Below are 23,983 nucleotides of genomic sequence, written 5' to 3' on the forward strand. Positions count from 1 at the left end.
CTGCCTTTGTGTTAGATATACCGCCGTGAATTCTCATGAGTAGACACAAAAGAATAAACTTCTAGTCTACCCCATAATCTGTACAGCATATTTTTCTCTGATATCATTGTTGATGTGCTCGGAGAATTATTTGCAGAAATGGAGTACGAGGAGTGGAGAGCAATGGATCTTGGCATGGCTGTTGCCTCGACAGGGGCCACTACCTGCATGCACTGCCAGTGAATCGCTCCTGCCAGTGTGGAGTGGCACGAGTTGCACCTGCAGTCTGCAGTCTGCAAACAGTCGCACCTGCCGTTGGTGGTCACTGGTCGCGGTTGTGCCTGCCACTTGTTGATTGCCCAAACCAACCTAATTCTCATCCATCTGCCAGTATCTCCGTCCCCATCCCTCCCATAACATTATCATCAACATCAACCATCTGCGTCCTACAACTCTTCTCGTTGCGCTTTCAGCGCATTATGCGACTCTTACTAACCATAGCAGCATAATCCGACTCGACAAAATATCCAACGACCAGCAAACAATCTACCGCCGCCCAACGATACACCGCCTACACCTACATCCAACCGCCGATCCAAGAATAAACAATCGCCAAATACATGGACCAACACGCCTGATTCCCAATCAAACTTATTCGACATCGCATCACGACACTACGGCGATCCCGATTCAACAACCGTCTTATCCTCAATCACGCGATCATGACCTTTTCTGATGATGCACCTGCATCGTCTCCTGGCCCTGCCACGTCATTAGAAGACTCCTTGAAATACTACAAATCACAGTATGAATTAGTTGAGGCGGAACTCGCCGAATTTCAAGCCTCGAGTAAAGACCTCGAAGCGGAGCTCGAGAAAGACATCGAGGCTTCAGAAAAACGTGAACGCCAATTAAAGGAGAAGGCAGCCAATCTCCAGTATGAGGTCGACGAATGGAAAACGAAATACCGACAATCCAAGACCGAAGCCTCCAACGCTCAAAATACCCTCCAGAAAGAAATCACCGAATTACGCGACACCAACCGGACCCTTACAATGCGCCTCCGAGACATCGAGGTGGCCAACGATGACTACGAAAAGAAACAACGCAACACCGAATCCTCCCTCGAAGACATGGAATCAAGATACAACCAAGCCATTGAACGAAGTGTCCTGTTGGAAGAGGAGATGCGAGTCAATGAACAAGAACGAGAAGCTCTTCGGATAGATGCTCAACGCTTCAGGGACGAACTCTCTGATCTCAGAGTCGAAGCCGACATTACCAAGAACAAGCTGGAGATGGAGATCTCAAAGACTTCGCGCATCCGGAAGAACCTGACCCTACAGCCCATCACCATTTCAGCATCCCCCCGATCCGAATTGTCTCCCACCACGACCAACGCCTCCTCACCCACGTTCGATACTCCGCCAGCAAAGACGGCTTCCTCTTCAGGAATTTCCGATGCTCCTACTCCCCCATCTCCCCCAGTCTCCGATCAATCTGTCAACACAAAGTCATCGGTGCCAGCAGCGACTTCCATTCCCAAGACCAGATCGTCTCTTAATGGTGCCTCGATCCCCCGTCCCTCCGTTACCTCCAGCATCACTCCAAAACCTCCCAGTCACGCACGTGGTGGTTCCGTTGCCACTGTTGGTTACTCGAGACCTTCTTCCAACTTCCGTCAGAGTTTGACCAAACATCAAGCTGGAGTTACTCGGAATGGTGGTCTACCACAATCCACATCAATCATTCATCTTAGGAACTTGCGAGGAAAGATGCAACAACTCGAGGCTCGTGTTCAGACGGCCAGGTCGAAGCTTCCCGCTCCAGTGAGTACTCCGCCTCGGAGCTCACCCAGAAGTGGATCAGCGTTGGGTCATCATATTCCAGCTTCTGTCACTGTTCGAAGTCGAAAACGCACCAATGGCAGTACGATAAGCGGTGTTGATTCGCTCCCCGACAAAGCGTCAGACACCCCATCAATGCCCAAAGCCAAAACCTTTCACACATCATCTGTACAACGAGCTCCTCCATCTCCAACACGTGGTGAAATGGCAGCACCACCACCACGTCCTCACAGCAGAGCTAGCGGAGTCATTTCAAGTCGAGCATCATATGCACCCACACACAGCCGTCCAGGAAGCCGAGCTAGTATCTCTGGCTTCCGTGCACCATTGGGTAGTGGAGTTGGTTCTCAACATGCCCCAAATGCTTCGACGGATAGGATTCGACCTAAGAGCAGTCTTTCCACATATGGTTGTGATGGAGCATTTGATTCAGAGACCAGCGATCTCTCTATCATGTCTGACCTAAAAGACACAGCTACTCCAACCCCTCGGCGAACAACCTTTGCTAAACGAACGAGCGATGTTGGCTCAGCTATACCTAGCCCGACCAAAAGGCAAAGTTTAAATGCCGCAGCTGGGTTAAGTAGACCTTCACTGGCCCGGCGGCAAAGCTCTGGAACTCACCGAGTAGAAAGCCTGGGTGATATGCGTCCCCCATCACGACAATTGAACAATGTTCAGGAAGGTTATGACTTGAATGAGACATTTTGAATTTGATTTCCTGCCGAGGAACCGCGGGATTCTGGAATCCCCATTGCTTGAAACGAGATGGACATCACTGAGCGATTGGATTGAATAACGCCGAAATGATTTTGATACTTGCATGGCGCTTGGGCAGACTATGGTCATCATCGCTGGACATTCTGGTGCGTTAGGAAGGTCACGACATGTATGTTGAACGGAATTGGAGAAGCACAGACCGTGTTGGTATGAAATCTTGATTTGTCGCCTGAATGGGATGGGTCGACGATTTGGACATGACACCTTATTCTTCTACTTCTTACAGTACAAACTTTCAAAGATACCCACCTTCAATTACAAGAGACACGCTTGATAGCTGATAGATAATGCTTTGCACCATTGGTCACTACAACCCGGAAGCTCGTATTCAGTAGTCCTCTCGTTGGCATTGATCGATATTTACCTCGTGGACCGCCCAACACTGTTGGCGAAAGTACACATGCACTATGTTGAGTCCCCAAGCAACACACTGCAAAGCCTCAACATTGAAAAGCAACACCCTCCCTCTTGGCCATATTCGCACCCCCGCCCGCAAACCCTGTTCCCTCACAGCTGATCTCGAGTAACCTCCCAGCACGACCCAATTTCGACTTCCCCTTCCCCTTGCCTTTCTTCCCCTTTCCATCATGCTCTGCTGAACCATTCTCCTTCTCAACATCAGCCCCAACCTCAACACCAGCACCAGCACCAGCGCCACTGAGATCCGCTTCACAGACATAGCATCGTATTTCCCGCCGCGGTTTCGATGCCGATTTCTCCCCGGACAGAGCCGAAGACGAAGAAGGCACGCTCCGGAAGAGATCCACGCAGCTGCCGCACACGACGTGGCCGCAAGGCGAAGCAGCTGCCGCAGAGGCCGAGCCGAGCATCGCCCGCGACGTGTTCGTCAGTGCTTTCCGGCAGGACGGGCAGATGCGCGTCTTGGTCGTGGTGGAAGTACTGGTAGCTGATGACGCAGGGGTGTCGTGGTCGTCTGCCGAGCCCTCTTCGCTGAAGTTCACGGTGATGAGCGTCTTCAGGCTGTAGGTGTGTTGTGTTGTCGGCGTCGAGGCGGGGCAGATCGGATGTTTCTTCGCGTGTGTTTTGATGCGGTGGTTGTTGGTTTCGTTGCTGTTGGTCGAGGGGATCCAGAAACTCGCTTCGGAGGATTTGGTCTTTTTCTCCCGGTGGTTCGAGTCCTGGTCGTCGTCGTCCTCTGTCTTTCTGTCGGCGTGTCCGTCCTTCTCTATCCGCTTGGCGTTTGCTGACGAAGAGGAATGCAGTTCCCTCGCCTCCCTCTTCCGCTTCCCCAACCCATTCGCAATCGCCGCGGCATCGGCAGGCCCAAAACCCAATAAGTTCGCGCGCTCAAACCCCTCAACATCCCGCCTCCGCTTCTCCTCTGCCTCCTCCGCCTTGCGCGCGGCATCGTCCCGCTCCCTCTCCTCGTTAGATTTCTCTACGCGCTTGATCTCCCTCATCTGCGCGACGAGGTCATTGAGCGCGCATTCGCGGCAGAAGATGTGGACTTTTGGTGTTGTTGGTGATAATGACGAGTCTTTATTGGTATTGCTATTGATGTTGACGCTGATGCCCCCACAGGTCACCGGGTCGCGTGCGATGCCCAGACATAGTCGGCAGTGCCCGAAGGGCAGGAAGCTGTCGCGTGTCAGTCGTGTGGACTGCGAGCCCCAGTGCGCGCGAACTTGGCTGCGTTCGTGAGCCGTGAAGAAGGCGAGCGATGTGTTGCGTTTGGAGTGTGACATTGTCGTTGTTGGCGTGTGGCTCTTGGGATTTTGACTGGTTGAAGTGGTCGTGGATATGGGAGGTTGTCTCCAAGACCCAGTAGCTAAGTGTTGCCCTTGTAGTTTTATCAGTGAATCTGAAATCGTATTATACAGCAGCGAAGAGACTGAACGACTTTATTAAGATGTTAATGATTATTGCTGTGGTGGTGTCGTGTAATACTTGGAGGCAAGAATCTAGTTCGTACTCGACCAAGTGAAGTTGATGGAAATTATCGAGCTTATGTCATCAAGACCTTTTGACGATCGTGGAGAGCAAAGGTGAAGTTGAATTGTTGACAACGTGTCCAACGGCATCCGCCTACGAACGTCAAAACTTGATCATGCCCGGCATGGATGCACTTCGGCCTCGACTTATTGAAGACATTACAGAAGCAGGAGCAGTCAGTGCCAGCCCCAAGTAGTCAGATCGGTCAGGTGAGAGTTGCGTGTTTCTCCTGGCCACGCCTACTAAACACTTTGCTCGAAAGCTCTGGAGACATATAAATTACGGGAATCAAGTGGCACTGAGGGCATTCAATAAGATTCAGATGCCTGACTAACTGAGGCAGCGAAGAATGAAAGTATCTACTTAATCAAAGTCCGATGCTGCTGAAGCGAGTGACAGCGGCATGAGACAACCAGACAGGCACGAAAAAGGTCAATCAGCCACACGAAAGTGATCGTATTCCCCTCCACCACGCGACCTCTCAACGATGACCATCACAACCGTTGAGCTTTGCATACTTCAGAAGCATGGCAATGACAATGACGGGAATGATACTGACGACCTCGCCCAAAGCAGCATACTCTGGAGGAATTCTGAATTTGACAAACAGTCCAGAAGCCAGCAGCACCGCGAAGAGGTTGTATGTGAACGACCAGGCGAAATTGAACATGATGCGTCGAACTGAGGCATGAGAGAGATCGATCAAGCACAAGAGTCCTTTCAGAGCAGGCCTGACAAGCACAGCATCCGCCGCACTCTGTGCAACATCACTACCCTCGGTGTTTATATGAATACCGATACTGGCCTGAGCGAGGGCGGGTGCGTCATTGGTCCCGTCGCCACAGAAGACAACAACGGCAGCAGGATCCTTCATAACTTCCTTGAGGTAGGCGACTTTATCCTTGGGAGAGCAGCGAGATTTGACGTGTGATGTAGGGATGTTGAGTTTCGCAGCAAGGGACTGTACGGCTCCATCGTCGTCTCCACTGACAACAGAGATCGAGACTCCACGCTTGCGTAGTTCCGTGACGACTTCTTCACTGTCAGGTCGGATGGAGTCTTCGAGGCCAAGAACCGCGTGGAGTTGATTATCCTTGACGACACAGAAAACACTCAGACCTCGAGCAAGGAACGCTTGCACTGTTTGATCATCTTCGACATGTAGCCATCGAGAGTTACCAGCACGAATCTTACTGCCGTTGAAGATGCCTTCGACGCCTTTACCGACAACAGCAGTGACATCGCCGATCTCGATGGGTTTGGTTCCTTTGTCACTGAGATATCTGGTGACTGCAATTGAGACAGGGTGCTTCACACTTGCCACGAGGCCCAATGCTAAAGGCTGAATGAGGGCTGCAGCACCACCGGGGAAGGCTTCGGCGACAACCGACAAGTTACCTTCTGTGAGTGTACCTGTCTTGTCGAAGACAACATGCTTAGTCTTCTTCGCGAGTTCGATCGTCTGGCCGGTTTTGAAAATGACACCATGCTTGGCGGCCACGCCTCCCGCTATCACAATGACCATAGGGACACAAAGACCAATGGCGCAAGGACATGAGACAATAAGGACAGCAATAGCATAAGTGACAGCATTTTCGGCAGCTCGAGAACCAGAGTAGTTTCTTCGATCAATGCCATATCCAATCCAGCCGACAAACACGAGGATAGTGACAGCACATACGACTGGGACAAAGTATCCAGCGATACGATCTGCGATCTCCTGAGTCTTAGCCTTGGTCATTTTGGCCTCATCAACCATATCTGCAATCGCACTGATGGTATTGTCGCCAGGTAGACGGCTGAGGCGGACTTGCAGAACACCTGGCCCGTTGATGGACCCTGCAATGACGGTTGATCTGTTCTTCTTGGGCACCGGACAAGACTCCCCAGTCACCATGGACTCATCTGCCTCGGAGACACCAGAGATCACGGTACCATCAGTGACGATTCTAGAATCAGGACTGACCTTGAAAATATCGCCATACTGCAGGAGTCGAGCATCAATTTCTGTTTCTGTGCCTGTGGCTCGATCGATGAGTACGGCGGTGGCCGATTGCAATGTCCTGACCGAAATCGATTCTGCTGCTCTCTGGCGAGCCCAAGAGCTGATGAATCGACCAAGCATGATCAACGTGACTATCAAGGCGCTTGTCTCAAAGAACTCGCCCGTCTCCAATGGGCGACCCTGCATCTCATACGCAAAGGCAACAAGCGAGAATATGTATGCTGCACTCGTGCTGAGCACGATCAACATGTCCACTTCGACCAGTCTCGAGAAGATGATGTTTTTGAAAGCCACAGTATAGAACGGACCTGCCACAAAGACCTGAATGATCGTCGCTAGCGCCAGAGACACCGATCCATAAGCGACGGGGTGTTCAGGCACAGGCGCCCAAGCGAAGACGAGGATAGGGATCGTCAGAAGCAGGGAGAAGAGGGTGATCATGCCATCTTTGCGAACTTCCTTCATTCCTGCCTCGATCGACTCGGGAGATTTCATGGGAGCCAATTGCAAAGGTTCGTCGAAGGAGTTGAGCAGATCTCTGGCACCAAGAATTTTCGGGTCATACTCAATCCGAGCTATCTTGTCCGTCACTGTTTTCATGCCCGTGACACCGAGTGGAGCAAGAGATTTCGCAAACGTCTTCGCACCCTGAGGACAGAGAACATCAATCTCCTGACCTTTGGTAGAGACGCGCTCATAGGAGAACTCGGTTGCCCGTCTAAGGTAAGTGAGAAGTTCGTCATAGGACATTCGGCTCGTGTCGAGATCGAAGGCCGCCCTGGCAAGAATGACACTGACCTGCAAATTTTGGACATGGTTGAAATTTGCAAGAGTCCTAGTGAGTTTCAATTCACAACCAGAGCAGGTCATACCACTGACACTGAGCACGATATGTTCTGTCTCAGCTGCTCCTTTCTCAGGATCAGAGGTCGATCTGACCTTTCCACCCACGGATGAAATTTCCTGAACATATTTGACAGCATGCGCCTTGTCGCGTGCTGCCTTCCGTTCCTTAAGATTGTGAGCGCGGTTGTGGTGCGAGTGGCCGGTGGCCTTGGCATGAGAGTGACCATGCTTTGCGCCGTGGCCGTGGCCATGATCGTGGCCATGCTCATTTCCGTGAGCATGTCCATGGCCTTGTTCATGCGAATGCGAACGTCTACTGATGGGTCGTCGAACTGCCGTCTTTTGAGAACAACATGGCTCGAGGTTCCTGGCCATCAGGATACGACAGATGCAACTCAAAACACCCTGGACGGCTCGATACTTTTCACGAGCTGCTCGCTTGTGGTCGTCACATGCACTGAGCAGAGAAGAGGTGTCATTGCTCTCCGCGTACTTCTTCTCGGTTGTAAGTACGGTAGGGGAGGTGCTACCAGTCGATGCAGCAATCGCCTTTTCGTCCATGAGGCCTGCCTTCTCCATTTCCTTTTTCTTCTGTTCCTTCTTTTCCTTCATGGTAGTCGGTCCACACTCGGCTCGGCATTCTATGACGGCAGCACGATCGATGCAAGCCTCTAGTGAATGGAAGAAAACCTCGTCAGCAAAATTCCACACCCCTCCCACAGAATCTGAGAGCCTCGCGAGCAGAACAATGTCAATAACGAACCATTACAGGCCTCCCCTTCTCCGGAAGCACATCCATCGCATCCACCAGCAGTCTTGGCCTGCTTCTCCTTAACCTTGACATCTTCACTGCAGCAATCGTCGGTGCCATCATTGGACCCAGCACAGCAAGTACTCTCGCAGTCATCGTCGGCCCCGGCAGTAGGCTTGCAGCAATCATCGCCTTCGTCCCCCTTGCATCCTTTCTCATCGCCGCAGCAGTCGCTCTCGCTGTTACAATCGTCGTCATCGTGGTCATCACCGCCACAGCAGCTGTCTCCGTCGTCGCATCCGGTCACAGGTTGAACCTTCTCATCATGACTATGGGCTGACGAAGAAGCCGGTGGGTGGCCATCAGCCGGTGCGCAGCAGCCGGGACTCATTGCTCCTTCTGTGATAATGCGCGAATCTTTCTCGTACGTGAATAGTTTAACACCGGTATAGATGTAGAAATAGATGAAAGAACGGAAAGTTGAATCAAGCGGACGACCGAAAAGATAATATTTGGCCCTCTCAAAACACGGTTTGTTCCCGATATATCACGCGACAGGGTACACAGCCAAGGTTTGTCAAGCTTCCTGATGCCTAACTCACCTATCCTTACAGCCAAGGCATCGAATCGTTTCCGCCTCAGTTATCTATGCGTTTCTAGCAAACACCCCGACTCCACCGATAGATGGGAAAATATCAAACTGAAACGTCGATCATTGGAATTCTGCATGCTGGAGTTACTCGAAATGCATAAGGCTTGATTCCAGAGATGTTTGATGCTGAATCCGTGATACGTGGGTGAAACCTCTTCGGTGCAACAACTGACTCGTATCGTCGTCTGGGGAGGGGAGAGGGTGGGGAAGAGGTGGTGGAAATAGGCATCCCTACCCGAATTTCTAAGTAGGTTCCGAACACGGAGGACACGGTTCTAGGCATGTTATTGATCATGTTTGCATCTGTGTTCCAGTAATACATCTCAACATGATGGAGCGATACCGGTACTGTGCTTCCTAATCGTTAGGGTCGTCTGTAAATGAGTCCACGGTGGTCGCTTGACCTCACAGATGTTTGTCTTTCATTGATAGTGTGCTAGTGGCCCTTAAGCTTTCGGCCATACTGTAACAGTGACTTAGCAGAGGCCCAAGCCTATCGCCGTTATCAAATATTTAGATTATGGCATCGTCAATAAGGGAGCCAAGTACGCTCATCCTTTCTCGAATTTGAACCTTCGTTGATGGCAGCTTTCAGGCGAGCAAAAGGAAAAGAAATGCGAGATCAATAGACTTGAGCGCCACTTCCCGGAGCGCTAAGTACTTTTCCCGCACTCCTTTGCTGATCACTACTCCTTCAGACCATTCTTGCTTTATTCAAGGGCAGTGACAGTTAAAATCAAGCCCACTGCTCGGGTCCCCGGGGCGATCACAATGAGATGCCTCTGGTCCTTGAACCTGAGCGCTTCCAGAAGGGCTGGTAAGGGCGTCTTGGGCTGGAAATGGTTAGGCTGGGGCGCGTTCTTGGGCGACTGCCTTGAGGGCCATTCAGAGGGCCTTCCCTCAGCCAGATTTCATAAGATTCACCACGGCTGACCACAATACGCAGAGGCCTTGCTCGTCTTCTTTTTCATTTGGCCTAAACTGCGCCCAAGACCAGTTGGTCTCAAAACCTGGCAGCGACACCCATGCCTGTCTAGCTGAACCTTGTTCACATGATTACGCACGGGGCCTGTCCTATTCGTTAGCTGCAGTGGTATTGGCCAACAACCTGCATGAGCAATAAATCTGGATCATTCTCTTGCTGCCTCACCCAGTGCAACTTACTTATTGTACCGACAGCCGCAGTCTCGAAGTTGCTGTTCCAGTTCAATTGGCCAATCTGTCTACTGAACTGCTGCTAACTAAATTATTCATCAAGGTTCTGGAGGAGGGTGTCGCATCTCTTCACGGAAGGTATACTCAACTGACCAAAACACTCGCCATGTCGGGTGCTGAGGCTGCACTTGTCCTCGGCCTGATTTCAGCTTCAATTTCTACCATTGATGCCGCAAAGAAGGTATACGATGCCGTCCACGATGCCGCAGGCTTACCTCGGGCGTTTCGCGAGATGGCAGTACGCATGCCGCTGGTGCTTGCCATATTAAGGAAAGCAGAGAGACAACTCAAAAATGGCAAGGTCGAGGAAAGTATGCTCAGAGCTATCCACCCACTCGTGGAGCATTGCAAGCTGAAATCCGACAAACTTTCGACTCTGTTGAGGGAAGCGCTGGCGGGGGAAGATGCCAGCAGATTTGAGCGATATCAGAAGGCTATACGAACGATAGGGAAAGGTGGTCGAGTACGGGAGCTGATGGTGGGTATTTTGACCGATATCCAGCTCTTGGCTGAGAATCGGTCCATGGGTGCAGCAACAGAAGATCAATTCGAGCAGTTGTTGCATGCTATTGAAGATATCAAAAAGCACGATCCTTCATTTCCGGATGATATTCAATATCATCAAAGTGAGAGACCAGATGATCAGGTGAGGAATCTAAGGCTGATACTAACATATTAGGTCCCAAGGCCTTGACAATTTGTCAACCAACCATGATGGCAGAGCAAATTGAAAATCTCTATATCTCCAGTGGTATGTCTCTGCTGCGTAAGCTTTTTCTTTGCAGACAATGGTTAATGCATGCCAAATAGATCAACTGAGGCAGCCTGATAGAGTTTACAAAATGGCTCCAGCGCGAAATGAGGACTTCGTGGTCAGGGACATCCTCAATCGGGAACTAGATAGACTCCTCCCATTGGATAGACCAGGTTCGATAGCAATCTGGGGGCTAGGGGGTGCGGGTACGTACGGTGGGCGTTTCGATAGTTGAAAGGTGCTGATCCAGACTTCGTTCCAGGAAAACCCAGCTCGCTCTTGACTACGCATACCGACGCAATGATGCGAACAATTGCTCAGTTTTCTGGATTCGAGGGGACTCAGAAGATGTGTTTATGGGAAGCTACGGAGATATTGCCAAGGAAGCCAATTTGCCAGAGACCTTGACAGGAGATGATAAACTCCGGGCGGTCAGGAAATGGATTGAATGCCAGAACAATTAGTTGGTGGTAGTTGATAACGCAGATGACCTGGACGATTCTCGGAGCCAGTATCTCCAGTATATCCCCAGGCTACCTTACGCCAAAAATGCAACGGGTGCTATTGTTTGGACGACTCGAGATGGTGGAATTCTTGATCTTCCGCATGGCATAAGCAGAGGAATTGATGCCAGTGTTATGCAAAGTTCCGATTCGCTTCTACTCTTCAGGAAGCTTCTGCATCGTACAACGCCCCAAGCTCTAGATGGATACGCCCAGCCAGCAAGTGCGGACGAACAAGCACTCTTGGAGGAGCTGGGAGACTTGCCTCTCGCTATCTCGCAAGCGGCTGCCTACATACGAAGGAATGGCAACATTCGAAAATACGTCGACCGTTTATGCAACTCAGAATGTGAAGCCTGGAAGTTGCTTCTGCGGGACCAGAAGGATCCCTATCGGCATACCAGGCAAAATAGTGTCATGAAAACCTGGATTGTGTCCCTTGCACGCCTCCAGGAAGAAAAGGGCGTTGGCAGAAACGCCCTCCAGATCCTCCACACGGCAGCTTTTCTTGATAACCAGTGTTTAACACTCACGCTATTGCGACGTTCTGTGAGAATAGACACTGACTAAGACGATTTTCAAGACGCAATAGCGCGTCTCGTTGATTATTCATTCTTGCACTACCAGGGGGACGATCAAGAAGGTTCTCGAATTTACAGCCAGCACAAGCTACTTTCAATGGCCATGCGACATCACCTCACGAGCGAGGGTACTAGATCTACACATGCATCCCACGCATTCAACATTTTGCTCGACTGTTTCCCAACCGAGGCGCATGGAACACAGGATCGATGCAGTCTTTATCTTCCCCATGCACTAAGGGTGTTGAGTGAAGCTACTTGCATTAATTTTGGAGAAATGGCAGATCAATTGCTGCAAAATGTCGCATACAGCTACACCGCTCATGGACGGTATCATGAGGCACTTGCGGCTACCAAGCAGCTAATAACCCTGCAAGATCAACTGCCTGGCGATTCTACTGTACGAATGTTGGAAGCCCAAAGTGCACTTGGCTGGATATTGATTCTAGAGGGAGAGCTTGATGAAGCTGAGGAAATACTCACATCAACTTTGGAGCGCCAAAGGATGATCCTGAAAAAAGACAATCCTTCGATCTGGATGACTACTACAAACCTCGCACGAGCCTTGTCGATGAACGGCCAATACGACAAGGCAGAAGCTCTCCAGCTCGACGTACTCGCATATCACAGAAGACAGAGTTCTTCGCATTCTCCTGATTCTCTAAACGCCATGAACAACTTGGCATTAACCTATAGACACCAAGGACGCTTGATTGAGGCAGAAAAGATGTTCAAGGATGTCTTAGCGGAATGGAACGACACAGATCCGACGAGGCCTTCTCTGGCTCTCACCGTTCAAAACAACTTAGCGTTAGTTCTCAAAGATCAAGGTGCTCTAGATAAAGCCGAGAAGCTTTTGAAGAGTACCATTGAAGGAAACAAAGCTCGCTTTGGGGACTCGCATCCCATCACGGTAACCTCCATGGATAGCCTTTTCTTGACCTACATCGCACAAGACCGACTTGAAGATGCAAAAGAAATTGGCGCGAAAGTCGAGAAACTATTTCGGGCTGTACTGGGCGACAAACACCCACGTTTCCTGTCCGCTTCCCGTCAACTGAGAGGACTTCAAAGAAGCATAGAGCGTCGGTTTGATCGCAATCTAGAGCACCTGCAGATTGACGATCAAATTGGCACTCGCGCATTTTTTAGGTCTAATATCGGCTCTGGCTTCTTGTTTGATCACGATGACTACGGTATCGATGGCATGTATGGGTTCCATAAATGTAACAGATGAACCCGAGTAGCATACTGCTGATCCAAACTGCATCATTACAACCCATGTTGCTATTGATGGACTAGATTGTCCTGGGAAAGCAGCAAATGGTCGAAATAGGGGGGGGGGAATGGTTTTTCACCCTCCTCCCTGCGGCTCAGTCAACAGGGAAATCTGTAGAGTAGGGGACCCGGCAGCTGTATAAACATCCAAAGCTGGTCTGTCCGGCCGTGGCATGATTTCGAGGATGCGTGGTGGGAGGGCGCAACCCTGACGCTCTTGAACACCAGTGCCATCGAAACCCCACACTCAACCCACGCTGAAGCAGGAGCCAGATAGCAGCCCGCATGAAGCAGAAAACAGGGAACAGGAAACAACATGCGGGAGATGCTCTGCGGGTACATACCACGTTCCGCTCGAGTCATACCCTTGAAGTAGTGCTGGACATCATTTTAAACGTTGGCAGCTCTTGAGCGAGAAAAAATTGCCAGCAATCCTTTCAATAGCGACCGTGATAAGGAATCGATCTCAAGCAACCAAAAACACTGAAAATGCAGACCACTGTATTGAACGTTTGAGTAGTAAAATAGACAACTTGAATTTCATGCAAGCACGCTCCGTAATGGATTGGATATAAATCGCTTTCTTTCCCTTCTCTATTCCAGATCTTGTGTGGTGATTCTGTCTGTTGTGCAATTCGTTCGCACTTCGCACTCGCATTCATGCAGTTGCACTTGAACCTGCAGAGTATCTGTACCCATAGCCATATCTGTATCCATGCAAGCCTGCATAACACTGCCAGGGGAACTCCTCCATGTCAAATTACAGGAAGAAAACAAAAATTGCGAGTCCTGTCTGACAGTTTGGATAATGACCAATCGCCAACATCCCAGACCCGTTGCATACCTGGATATACAGCCCTTTCTGTAGCCCGTATGTTCTGTACGTGGTATCGTCTCATGATATTGTGTGTTAGTGTGGGAGGTGTGTATGTCACGTGTCTCTTAACGTTCACTGACGCCAGGATCGTCCGACCGGCCAGCGGTATTGAAGTCGCTCTTCTCCATTGCAAATGGGAATTCATCTTCGTCAAGTGGGTTCTCGGGACGACTTCCGCTCCTCCTTCCACCTCGTCCCCATGATTCGCTCACGCTACTATCGCCACGGTCCATACTAGCTCCAGTTCCACCAAAGCTTGAAGTTGACGTTTGAGGTGGCGTCACGGTTCTGCCAGCACCACCCCTCGCCAAACGAGATCGATATGGGTTGGCCGAAGATCGCCCTGAATTCGATTCAGACCCACCGCCGTCGGTTGCGAGAGCAGGTAGTCCTGACAATTGATGAGCGTGTGTGGTTCTCCGTGAGGAGCCAGTGGTCCTAGCTGTGCTTGACTGCTCAGTTTCTCTACCACTACCAGCTTGGTCATCTGCATCAGGGCTTTGTTGGTCAGACTCTTGTTGGTGACGACGTCGTTCCTGTGCTCCCATACTGGCACTTCTCATGCCGTACAAGTCGGCTATATCCTCATCTGTGCTCATGGGTCGTCTTTGAGCTGAACTGGAGCGTTGATAACCCGGTAAGAATATCCTCGGTGAGTTGGGGATGTCGATAGCGGGGACGTGAGTGCTTGAATGTGCTTGAGCTGTATCATCGGTAGGGGTTTCAGATGGTGAAGGCGGTTGCTGCGTTGTCAGGCCGTGAGATGTATCCGTATCATCATGACTGTAAGCAGCGCTGAGGCGTGAAGGAGCAAATGGCGTGTGTGGTGTGTGTGGTGAGATCGGCTTGCCCGGAGACGACGAGGTCGATATTGAAGTACCGGTGACCATGGGCGGAACCCCAGACAATTGCCGACTTGATGAAGCGGAAGATCTCTGCATCATCAACGAGGACGACATGGAATCAGACAGCGCGGTATTAGAATCTCGCATCTTATGAAACCGATTAAGAGCCGCTGTTGTCCTTCTGGTCGAGGCCTCTACGGCAGAACGTGATCTAGGTGCCAAGAGATCCTTTTGTAACTCCAGCAGCTTCAGGAACCCAGGAATGTTCTCGTCGTCATCCTCTGCCGCAGAGCCTGAACTTGCACCACCGCCTGCTGCTTCCGTCATCAGACCGGAACCTGGTTGAGCAGAAGAGGCTGCACTCCCTCTACCACTACTGTTTTGATCTTCATCTGTACGTGTGGTAGTGCCCCCAGAAGACAGGCGAGCTCTTCTGTGGCTGAAGCTACTACTGTATCTGGTGACGGAAGCAGGCTTGGGAGACGCAGAAGCGGAGGATGCGACGGCCTGCTCGGAAACCAGAGAACTGTGCCGTCTTCCGGCCAAGGTAGATTCTCTAGAGGGTAACCCTCCTTCCTCGGTCAAGGAGCCCAGGGTAGGAACGCGTGCATGCGTCCTGGGTGAACTGGCGAGTGGAGATGCACCAAGTGGCGATGCAGATAGTGGCGGTGCTTTGAATGGTTGGACCGAGAAAGAACTCCGCCGATTGGCCGCCGCGGCTCTGAGTGTGTTGCGTGAGGTTTGAGATGCGGTGTGAGCGTGCATTGTTGGTCGTGCTGGTTCCGGTGTAGGAGGAGAGTTGGCGGTAAAGTCTTGAGCATTTCGCAGAGCTGAGATAGGGCTCGTACCCGTGGCAATCCCTGCTTGATGAAATGTTGACAAACTTCCATAGGCATGACCCAACTCCGGCCGTTCCAGGAGATTCTGTCGTCGATCCACCGGCAATGAGCCAACTTCCGTCCGGCCAGCCTGATCGCTAGGTAAAGACGGCCGAAACAGCTCGTCATCCGTTCCCAGAAATCGTGAACTCAACAACTCTTCAGAATCGTCTATCCGGAAGTCACAGTTTGAGCGGTACTGGACCTTGACTGAGAAGGGGCCGGCGGGCGAATCAGTCTCTCCAAATTTATATGTGGAGAGCACCTCGGACGTAGAATCAAACAATCGGAGACTCAGGTTATCCGACCGATTGAGGCTGTTCATTTGAGATCCATCAATTAATCGATAGCCCAATTTCAGGGCCATGGTCGAGCGGCCCTTGCCGATTTTTCGGGCCAATTTGTACGCGGGGAGGAAGTTGCAATATGTATACACCGAACGAAACAAAACAATGCTTTTCTTGTAAACCAACGGCAGCAGTGTTGCCAAGTCCGGAGGAATAGGAGTAGTCTGCGGACCCAGCTCGATGGTCCAACGTTCCAGGAGGATCTCCGGCGCGTCTGCATATCGTCGTTGACTTCCACGAGAGGTGCTCTGGGTGGACGACAGTATACTGGCCACGTCCCATCTCTTGCCTTCCTCGTCTAGGATCACCAGGCGTTGGCCTTGTTGCAAGGACTCTGTGGTAAGGAACACTTCGACGATAAGAGGGGGAGGTCGGTCATCTTTCACGTCACAGATCTTCCACCGCCGGATCTCGTCCTTGTAGTCATCCGTCTCATCTACGTCGAGATTGAACCACCGATTGACCCGCTTTGTGTCCGTGTTCTTGGAATAGGCGGGAGAAAGCTCGGCACGCGAGTGAAGGATGATGAGGGCCGCCTTTGTGTGGAAATTCTGTATGACTTGATTCAGTCTCTGCATCTGAGCCAAGGGGTTATCATTTGGTTGGTCTTGTCTGGTAGCAGCAAAGTCTTCAGAAGAGCCGGAGCCTTGGGTGGTTGGGGAAGTGGCTCTTAATGCCTGGAGGTCTCGATCTCTGGGATTGTTGGTACGGGTGGGATTTGTTTGTTCGGAGTTGGCGGGAGAGGCTGTTACAGGTGGAGGCCGTGGATGTTGATGCATTGTGATTGAACCTCGAACCCTGGACGGGATTTAGCTTCTTGGGTGGATTTGGGCGTTCTTCAGGTACTTGGTACGAGGATGGATATCAAAGTCTTGGGTGCCTGGCTTAGCGTTGAGGAGATGAAAGAGGTATAGATTCTATCCGGTAGCCTTCCATGATTACGCAGAGGATGGCACTAATGTTTCTCGACTCTTGTTGAGTCTGATAGGCAGTTGGAGATGGATTTGGGCGGTCAAGGGATTGGATGTACACCAGGATGGAGCGGACAAAGATCCAGAAGGTGAATCAGATAGATAATCGAGTCATGGTGGCAGCGCACTGGGAAAAATGTAGGGATCAGTCAATGGTTGGAGGATGGAAGGTGTGCGGTGTTGGTGTTGGTGGCTATCGATGGTCTCGAGTCGGAGGCATATGACGGAAGCCGCATGTGATTTGGAGTTGGAGTCAGTCACAGGACTGGATTAGAGGTCATGTCCGCCAGGCGATGAGAGACGAGAAGGATAGCTGCTTGCGAAGGTTGAGTGGTGGAAAGTCACAGTGGAATCCAAAATCCAAAGCTACAGCCAGGCAGCGATGGGGGCAAAGGGAGAGTAATTCGGTGTTGAGATGGAAAAGGGAAGATAAGTGCACTGGCACACCAGGTTGATGGTTTGATGGGATGGGGATGGGATGCAGTTGGAAGGGTGCAGTCATTTGAGGGTCGGAAATGCAGAATGCTTCGCCGTAGTGGAGCTAGACGATAGAGTTAGTCTTAGTGCGTACTAGTGAGTGCCTATCGCTAACGACGTGCACTATCTGACTAGTGGCCGGTGAGAGAGACAGAGCACAGGCTTCAAGGTGTCTGCAGTGAGAGTCATCGAGTCATACTCACTCAGACGGGCAAATTCCCCCGTTCAATAAACAGGGCCCAAAGCTTGAAGCACGAAGCTTGAAGCTCATCCGACAATCAAGACCTCGTCGACTGGAGCTCCGTACTTTGTTCAATCCAATTGAAGTCGTGGGTGGATTGTGTCCGCATTCTTAGTTAGTTACTTGCAGGGGAACCTGAAGGCTCTGCATTCCCGGGCGCAGGCACAAGCGGCGGATCAGCCAGAGGATCCCCCGGACAAGCCTGGCGATAGGTGGCCTCCATTATCCATCCAAGGCGGACTCGACCTATCTCTACGAAGTACAGACCTCGAATGCAGGGGATATTAAGTGTTGGGAGTGCAAGCTGAGGCTAACAGTTATTATCCAGTGTTGGTGATAGACTGATAGCAGATTTGATAATAATGCCCATCAGACATACGACTATCATACTCCATGATCTGATTCATTCAGCTTTAACCCACAACAGGCAAAGCCATCCATCGGCTCGTCTTCCGAGGCGAGTAGCTGCCGCTCCCCCACGTCTTCTTCTTCCAAGGTTCCCTCTAATTCACCAGCATCCGTAGCCAGGCAATGCAGCCAACTGTGCCCACTGCTGTCTCCACCTCGCTTCCAACTCTCTGATGAGCCTTGAATGATGAATCGAATCCTGTTGCAGATCCAAGGCTCACACTGGCAGTCACAGTCATCGCCAACGGCCCACTCCACGTCCTAATACTGTACGGGTAGGTAGGCTGCACATTTGTTCACAGCACAATAATGATACAGCCTCGATTGGTAGGAAGAAAAAAATAACCACTTATGAGTACTCCTTACCTAGCGATCCTGTCATCAGGCACCAATGTCGCTTACCGAGACTTTCATGTCCATTTCCACATGCTTCTGTTTTCTTGTTCGCACTACGAGTCCAGCTCGGATTCCAGGCCACATTTGTGCACTCGACCAACCACTTAAAAGAACTGCCTGCTCCTCATCATGACTGGTTCCCGTTACAAACAAATAAGATGACTGGTAATGGACCTCTGCCTGCCTTCCATTACTACAGGCTCCCTCGATCGAGGAGGATTTGTCCCCAGGCCACACCAAAGACGTGATTGATCAGATCGTGTCTACCCACATTGGGAGCACGCCCTAGCTGGACCTTCTGGATTCAAGTAGAATTATTTGTACTAACTTTACTTCAACAATTATGGCCGCCTCGCTCCCCGATGCTGTGTGCCTGCTTGGCCACGACTCTTTGCCCGGTCATTACTTCGTTGCCCACGACTACCTCCACGGCTAGACGGCTCTCCTATCTTGGGTGAATTCGATGTGGTGTTGTCTGGATTGACTGCTGCTGTTTTCGCTGCTCTGTGTTTACCACCACGCCGATTTCCCCCCTGTCCTCGAGGACTCCCTTTTCCAGGACGAGAAGACGTTGCTGTGACTTGTGCCTCTTCGTCCTGTACTCGTCTGCTTTCATTGTCCCACCATTCTTGGAACTCTTGCTCTTGTTGAATTTCTTGAAGAGACTTCTTGGCTACAGCTTCTTTGATGGCCGTCTTCTCTGTTTGTTGCTGTGCGAGTATGTCTGCCATCGATGTCCGCGCATCAATTGATGAAGACATTCTCGATATCACGGGACTATGTCGGATCGATTGAATTTGTGGCGCCGATGCCTTCGATGGAAGTTTAGGGCTACCCAGAGCTAACCCTCGAGCTGGCACTTTCCCAGAAGCTGCTTGACCAGGAGTGGGTGGCACAACGGGCTGTTGCGCTGTCATGGATGATTTCACAGGCACCGGTGTAACCGTGTCCGGTCCCCCACTGATCGCTCGTGACACTGGTGGGACTTTGGGCTTGTTCGGCTTCGCAACAGCCTGCCACGGCGAAGGAGACGATACAGAGCCTGTACTATCACGCACCGGAGCGGTGGGGGGATTGGCGGGTTCTTGCTCCTTCAACTGTTGCTGCTGTTGTCTCTTCCGCTCCTTTTGCGACATCTTAGCAGCCGATTTTGACGACGTTGATAGCTTCTGCATTTGTTCTGTGAGATTCGATATCCGACTCGCAGAATCTTGTTCCATGATGTTCTTAAGATCAATCTTTTGCATGTTAGAGCTGGTCGACTGCCACGCAGCTGCAGAATGGGTTAAAGTTGTAGGTCGGATCGTCACCGACTCCGGACTTTCTGGATAGAGCACGTCAGACTGGCAAGTGTTGCCCCCTGTGACGGACTTTGGTCGTGGAGGAGCCCTCGAGTGTCTGTCTCTATCTCCTCCCAGATTGTAGGAGTTCTGTCGTTGAGAGGATTCTCGCGGAGTTGACGGATCTTGTAGTCCGCTAGCTGATGCTGGAAGCATGCCTGAATTGTCATCGTCCATGTCGAAAGGCAGGTCATCTGAACCGTCCATGGCTACTATTGCCGGGCTGGGACTCGGTGTAACATCTGGAGACGCATCAACGGGAGTAGGCAGATGACTTCTAGTGAGCGGTGAAGAGGCACTCCGTTCAATGCTGCCAATACGAAATTTCGAATTAGCAAAACGGTCTTCATCCTCAGTCAACCTCGACCTAAGACGCATTGAATCTATTCTCCTCTGTTTGCTGGCTTCAATCTGCTCGTACAAATCAGGATACTGGTCCAAGAGCATCTCCTCGTCACGACCACTGCGAGCGAACGGTAGAAAGGCTAGTTGATTCGCCCTGGCAACATCGCTGAGCTCATCGAAAAGTTCCTCGTCAAGTTCATCGAGTAATCTCAATTCAAGCATGATCTCGAGATTCAGGCAGATAAACTCAAGTGCTGCTCGCTTGAAGCTATCCACTGAGCACTCTGCGATGACATTGACGAGAGAACATACGTTTCTGATGGTAACATATTCGCCAATTACCTGCTGACAAAGTTGAGTCAACCGGTCAAGCATCAGTTCGTTCGCCGCAGACATCAGTTCGATCAAGATATCAATGAACTCATCGAGGCTTGACGTGGTGATATGGTCAAAGAGCTCCACACCAGTATCGGCGTACAAATGTCGCAGGAGTAAGGAAAATATTCTCTCATCAATGTGTGTTAGATCGACTTTGATAGCTTCTTCGTTCTCTCCAGCTTCATGTCGTCGGGAGGCTACCCATCTGCCACCCGCGCGGCCATTAAACAATCCATTGAAGAAAGGACAACGAATGCAAAGTAGAGAGCTATGGGCAGGTAACTCTGCATCGTCCGCAAGCTCGACGACGACATCAGCGTCAGAATAGAAGTCGGTGTCAAGAATAGCCAATTCCATGTCTTTGTGGAGACATGGCACAGGATCGACCATGACTCTGACAGCACGTTCCAGATACTGTAATTCCAGCTGATTTGCGATCTTCATCAATTCAAGTCGCACGGACCGATACCGTGCAGCAGATTGAAGAGCTCTTGATGTGTAATGCCAGACGTCGATCACATTGTCTGTGTATAGATAAAAGACGAAATCGACCAGGGTGAGAAAGTCGGCACCCTGAAACGTAAGCTGGACATCACCATCCTGGCCATACTCAATCGCCATGACATCAGGAATTGAATAATAGTATGTTTCTTGGAACTCGGTCAAAGCAGTCCGAATAACTTGACTTCTTGCCTTGAGTAGGAATGAGTGAACTGGAATGCGTACTTCGGTCACAGTAGATGAGATCCAGAGGTCATACTGACTGTTCGAGAGTGGCTCAAAAGATTTGCAAATGTTTGCAATGTCAGCTTCAGCTTCGGAGTTTGCAATAATGGATCGAGAAATCGTGGCAGGGTCGTTAATGCTAGTGCTGTCCGCAGATGGCGCGCCATATTTCACGAACGGTAGCAATGGGAGAAGATCAGCCCAGAGAGATGGCGGATTGGGAACAATTTGCTCGCGAGTAACTGTACAGTCTTTCGTCACGGCTACAAACGCCCCGAATGCATTGCTCCGAACAGCGGTGGCGCGCATCAACTGAGGGATTCGGACGAATTTGTAGTCTTTCGGGCGACCAGACCGGGCACCTTTGTCCCGCACGGCTTTGATATTTGCACGCTTCTCTTTTCTCCATACAGAACCTGATGCGGTGCAGAGGATAATCGAGCCATCCTGACCCACAGCCACATCTGTAGCTGACATGTGGGCCTTTCGGATAGACCATAGACGACTAGGCTGTGGTAGAGCATTTCGGGCTTTGGTGGGATTTGTTGTTGATGTACCTGAAGGAACTGCCTCAGAAACCCTAGGAACTTCAATGGTGTAGACTTCTCCATATGAGGACATTGCACAAATAGTGTTCCCGCCACCAGTGACCTGTTTTATGTAGTTCATTTCCAAGTTGTATCTCAAGGACATATGCTCTGCCATGTAATAGTTGGTGAAAGTCTCCAATGGAAATGGCACTCTAGTATAGCCATAATGTGTAAATACAATAACATCATGGTTATCGAGAAGCACAATTGTGGCTCTGTCGATGGCGCTGACGGATTGAATCGGTGTATATATGAGTGAGGCACCAATTCGACGTGGAGTAACCTGTGTCTCTAATGATCGAGCATCAGCATCCATAAGACCAAGCTGGCCTTCATTCTTTCCAAAAGTGTACAAGGCGTTTGATGAGTACAGGACAGAATGAATAGCAGACGCAGCAGCGCCGATTATGCTCTCCTTCTTAATATAGCCATATAATTGGCGTGGCAGTAGTTGAGTTGGAATTTCGTTCTTGGCAACCTCTGGGAGAGCATAACCAAGTTGACCATATCGATTACTACCCCATGTGTAGACCTCGCCTTGAGAACAGACGGCAATACTGTGATCCTGTCCAAGGGCGACAGTGGATATGTGGCGCTTGGCAAGGCCACCGCCTTGAATGCATCGATATGTGAAGCAGGTGTTTTCGTCACCAGTACCAAGTCGTCCACCAGATCCGAACCCACATACGTAAAGATTGGAGACAGGATCGGTCGTCAAAACTGCAGTGTGGAGTTTAGCCATGACTACATTCTTGATCGTAATTGGTCGATAGCGGACGATAGCTGGCAATTCTCGATGATCACCCACATGGGCAGTGCTAGAGGCAATGCCTTCAATAGCTCCATTCTTCTCTCTCATCGCAATATGATCCTCAAGTAGACGCTCAAGGAGATGATCTGGGCGGGTAAGCTGTATACGCTCTGGGAAATGCCTGTCGTCTTCATCACCCAGTCCCAATGAGAGATTTTTGTTACTACCAAAAGCGAGCGCTTCATCACCTGAAAGGTCGATGAATGGTTGAGAATGTTGCCTGAGGGTTAGAACCTCGTCATCACCATTGAGATCAACATCATTGACACTTTCATCGTCATACGCTGCAGAGGGTAGGCTTGTCGAATTGCGTTCCAGGATCCGAGGAGCAATCGTTAAGCCGAAGACCTCAAACGGACTATGCCCCTCATGGTCTTTGATCTTTACCAGACCCCCAGCATTGGCATATGAGGCAGAATAGTCCGTCGCGACTTGGATATCTCGAGCCATGAGGGCGTGCGCGATGGCGATGTTACCATTATAAAGTGCACGATGGAGTGCCGTCCAGCCACTCTCCGCATCCTGACTGTAGAGGTCGAGGAAGGGAACCTCCAGCAATGCGATGACGAAAGCGAGGGCATTATCGGACCTGGAAGAGACAGCATGATGCAGGATTGTCCTTCCCAGACTGTCCTTTGCATTCAACTCAGCTCGAGTCAGAACGACGCTGGCATTCTTTGCAGAACCGCCGCTTGTGGTAATATGACCCGAGCTCTTTCTCAGTTTGAGAGGTGTTCTGGGGGAACTTGCGAGGTTCCCCGGACTTCCAATCCTCAAAGAGGTTCCATGCTGACTGGCTGCCGTACTTCTCGGGGCAGCGGAGAAGGTGGCGTTGGCCAGGTAATGCCGAAATGAATCGACATCATCTTCGAAAAGAAATCGCCAGAGATTGTGGCTCATGTGGTATACGAGAAGGCGATTTGTCTACGGCGACCCTGAAGAGCACCTCGCTGTAATCTCAAAGGATCACGGCGTATTTAAAGGCGCGTCGAGGGTACCGGGACCGGTTGATGGGAGGAGTTCAGTGGCGACCGATGGTATCACCCGCGAGTCATGTTCGATTTGTTGATTCCTTGTGCGCGAGAAGCCTGGAGTAGTCGGTAGAAGGTATAGAGATAGTGTATATGTGCGATAATCGCGGATCAGTCGAAGTGATGGTAGAATCGATGAGGAGGAGGAAGAGGGAAGTTGCGAGGGGCGCGGGCGAGA

The 23,983-nt window shown here is 50.8% G+C and overlaps 7 protein-coding genes across 7 annotated transcripts; 3 read left to right on the forward strand and 4 right to left on the reverse strand.

Moving 5' to 3' along the window:
* Nucleotides 1-701: 701 nt before the first annotated feature.
* On the forward strand, nt 702-2,537 carry LTR84_012385 (uncharacterized protein; the record flags this gene model as incomplete). The annotated part of the gene is made up of 1 exon (XM_064855909.1): nt 702-2,537. One exon carries the CDS (start codon nt 702-704, stop codon nt 2,535-2,537), a length of 1,836 nt encoding a protein of 611 aa, XP_064708569.1.
* Nucleotides 2,538-3,046: 509 nt separating this feature from the next.
* Nucleotides 3,047-4,312, reverse strand: LTR84_012386 (uncharacterized protein; the record flags this gene model as incomplete). Its single annotated transcript, XM_064855910.1, has 1 exon — nt 3,047-4,312. One exon carries the CDS (start codon nt 4,310-4,312, stop codon nt 3,047-3,049), a length of 1,266 nt encoding a protein of 421 aa, XP_064708570.1.
* A 728-nt stretch (nt 4,313-5,040) lies between these two features.
* Nucleotides 5,041-8,022, reverse strand: LTR84_012387 (uncharacterized protein; the record flags this gene model as incomplete). Its single annotated transcript, XM_064855911.1, has 1 exon — nt 5,041-8,022. The coding sequence occupies one exon, from the start codon at nt 8,020-8,022 to the stop codon at nt 5,041-5,043; it is 2,982 nt and encodes a 993-aa protein (XP_064708571.1).
* A 2,112-nt stretch (nt 8,023-10,134) lies between these two features.
* LTR84_012388 (uncharacterized protein) lies at nt 10,135-11,246 on the forward strand (the record flags this gene model as incomplete). The annotated part of the gene is made up of 3 exons (XM_064855912.1): nt 10,135-10,674; nt 10,778-10,794; nt 11,045-11,246. The coding sequence occupies 3 exons, from the start codon at nt 10,135-10,137 to the stop codon at nt 11,244-11,246; spliced, it is 759 nt and encodes a 252-aa protein (XP_064708572.1).
* Nucleotides 11,247-12,189: 943 nt separating this feature from the next.
* Nucleotides 12,190-13,103, forward strand: LTR84_012389 (uncharacterized protein; the record flags this gene model as incomplete). The annotated part of the gene is made up of 2 exons (XM_064855913.1): nt 12,190-12,196; nt 12,244-13,103. 2 exons carry the CDS (start codon nt 12,190-12,192, stop codon nt 13,101-13,103), a joined length of 867 nt encoding a protein of 288 aa, XP_064708573.1.
* A 983-nt stretch (nt 13,104-14,086) lies between these two features.
* LTR84_012390 (uncharacterized protein) lies at nt 14,087-16,870 on the reverse strand (the record flags this gene model as incomplete). Its single annotated transcript, XM_064855914.1, has 1 exon — nt 14,087-16,870. The coding sequence occupies one exon, from the start codon at nt 16,868-16,870 to the stop codon at nt 14,087-14,089; it is 2,784 nt and encodes a 927-aa protein (XP_064708574.1).
* Nucleotides 16,871-18,925: 2,055 nt separating this feature from the next.
* Nucleotides 18,926-23,674, reverse strand: LTR84_012391 (uncharacterized protein; the record flags this gene model as incomplete). The annotated part of the gene is made up of 1 exon (XM_064855915.1): nt 18,926-23,674. One exon carries the CDS (start codon nt 23,672-23,674, stop codon nt 18,926-18,928), a length of 4,749 nt encoding a protein of 1,582 aa, XP_064708575.1.
* Between the last annotated feature and the right edge of the window lie 309 nt (nt 23,675-23,983).

This window comes from Exophiala bonariae (genome assembly GCF_035927105.1).
Source record: "Exophiala bonariae strain CCFEE 5792 chromosome Unknown scaffold_7, whole genome shotgun sequence".
NCBI lineage: Eukaryota > Fungi > Ascomycota > Eurotiomycetes > Chaetothyriales > Herpotrichiellaceae > Exophiala > Exophiala bonariae.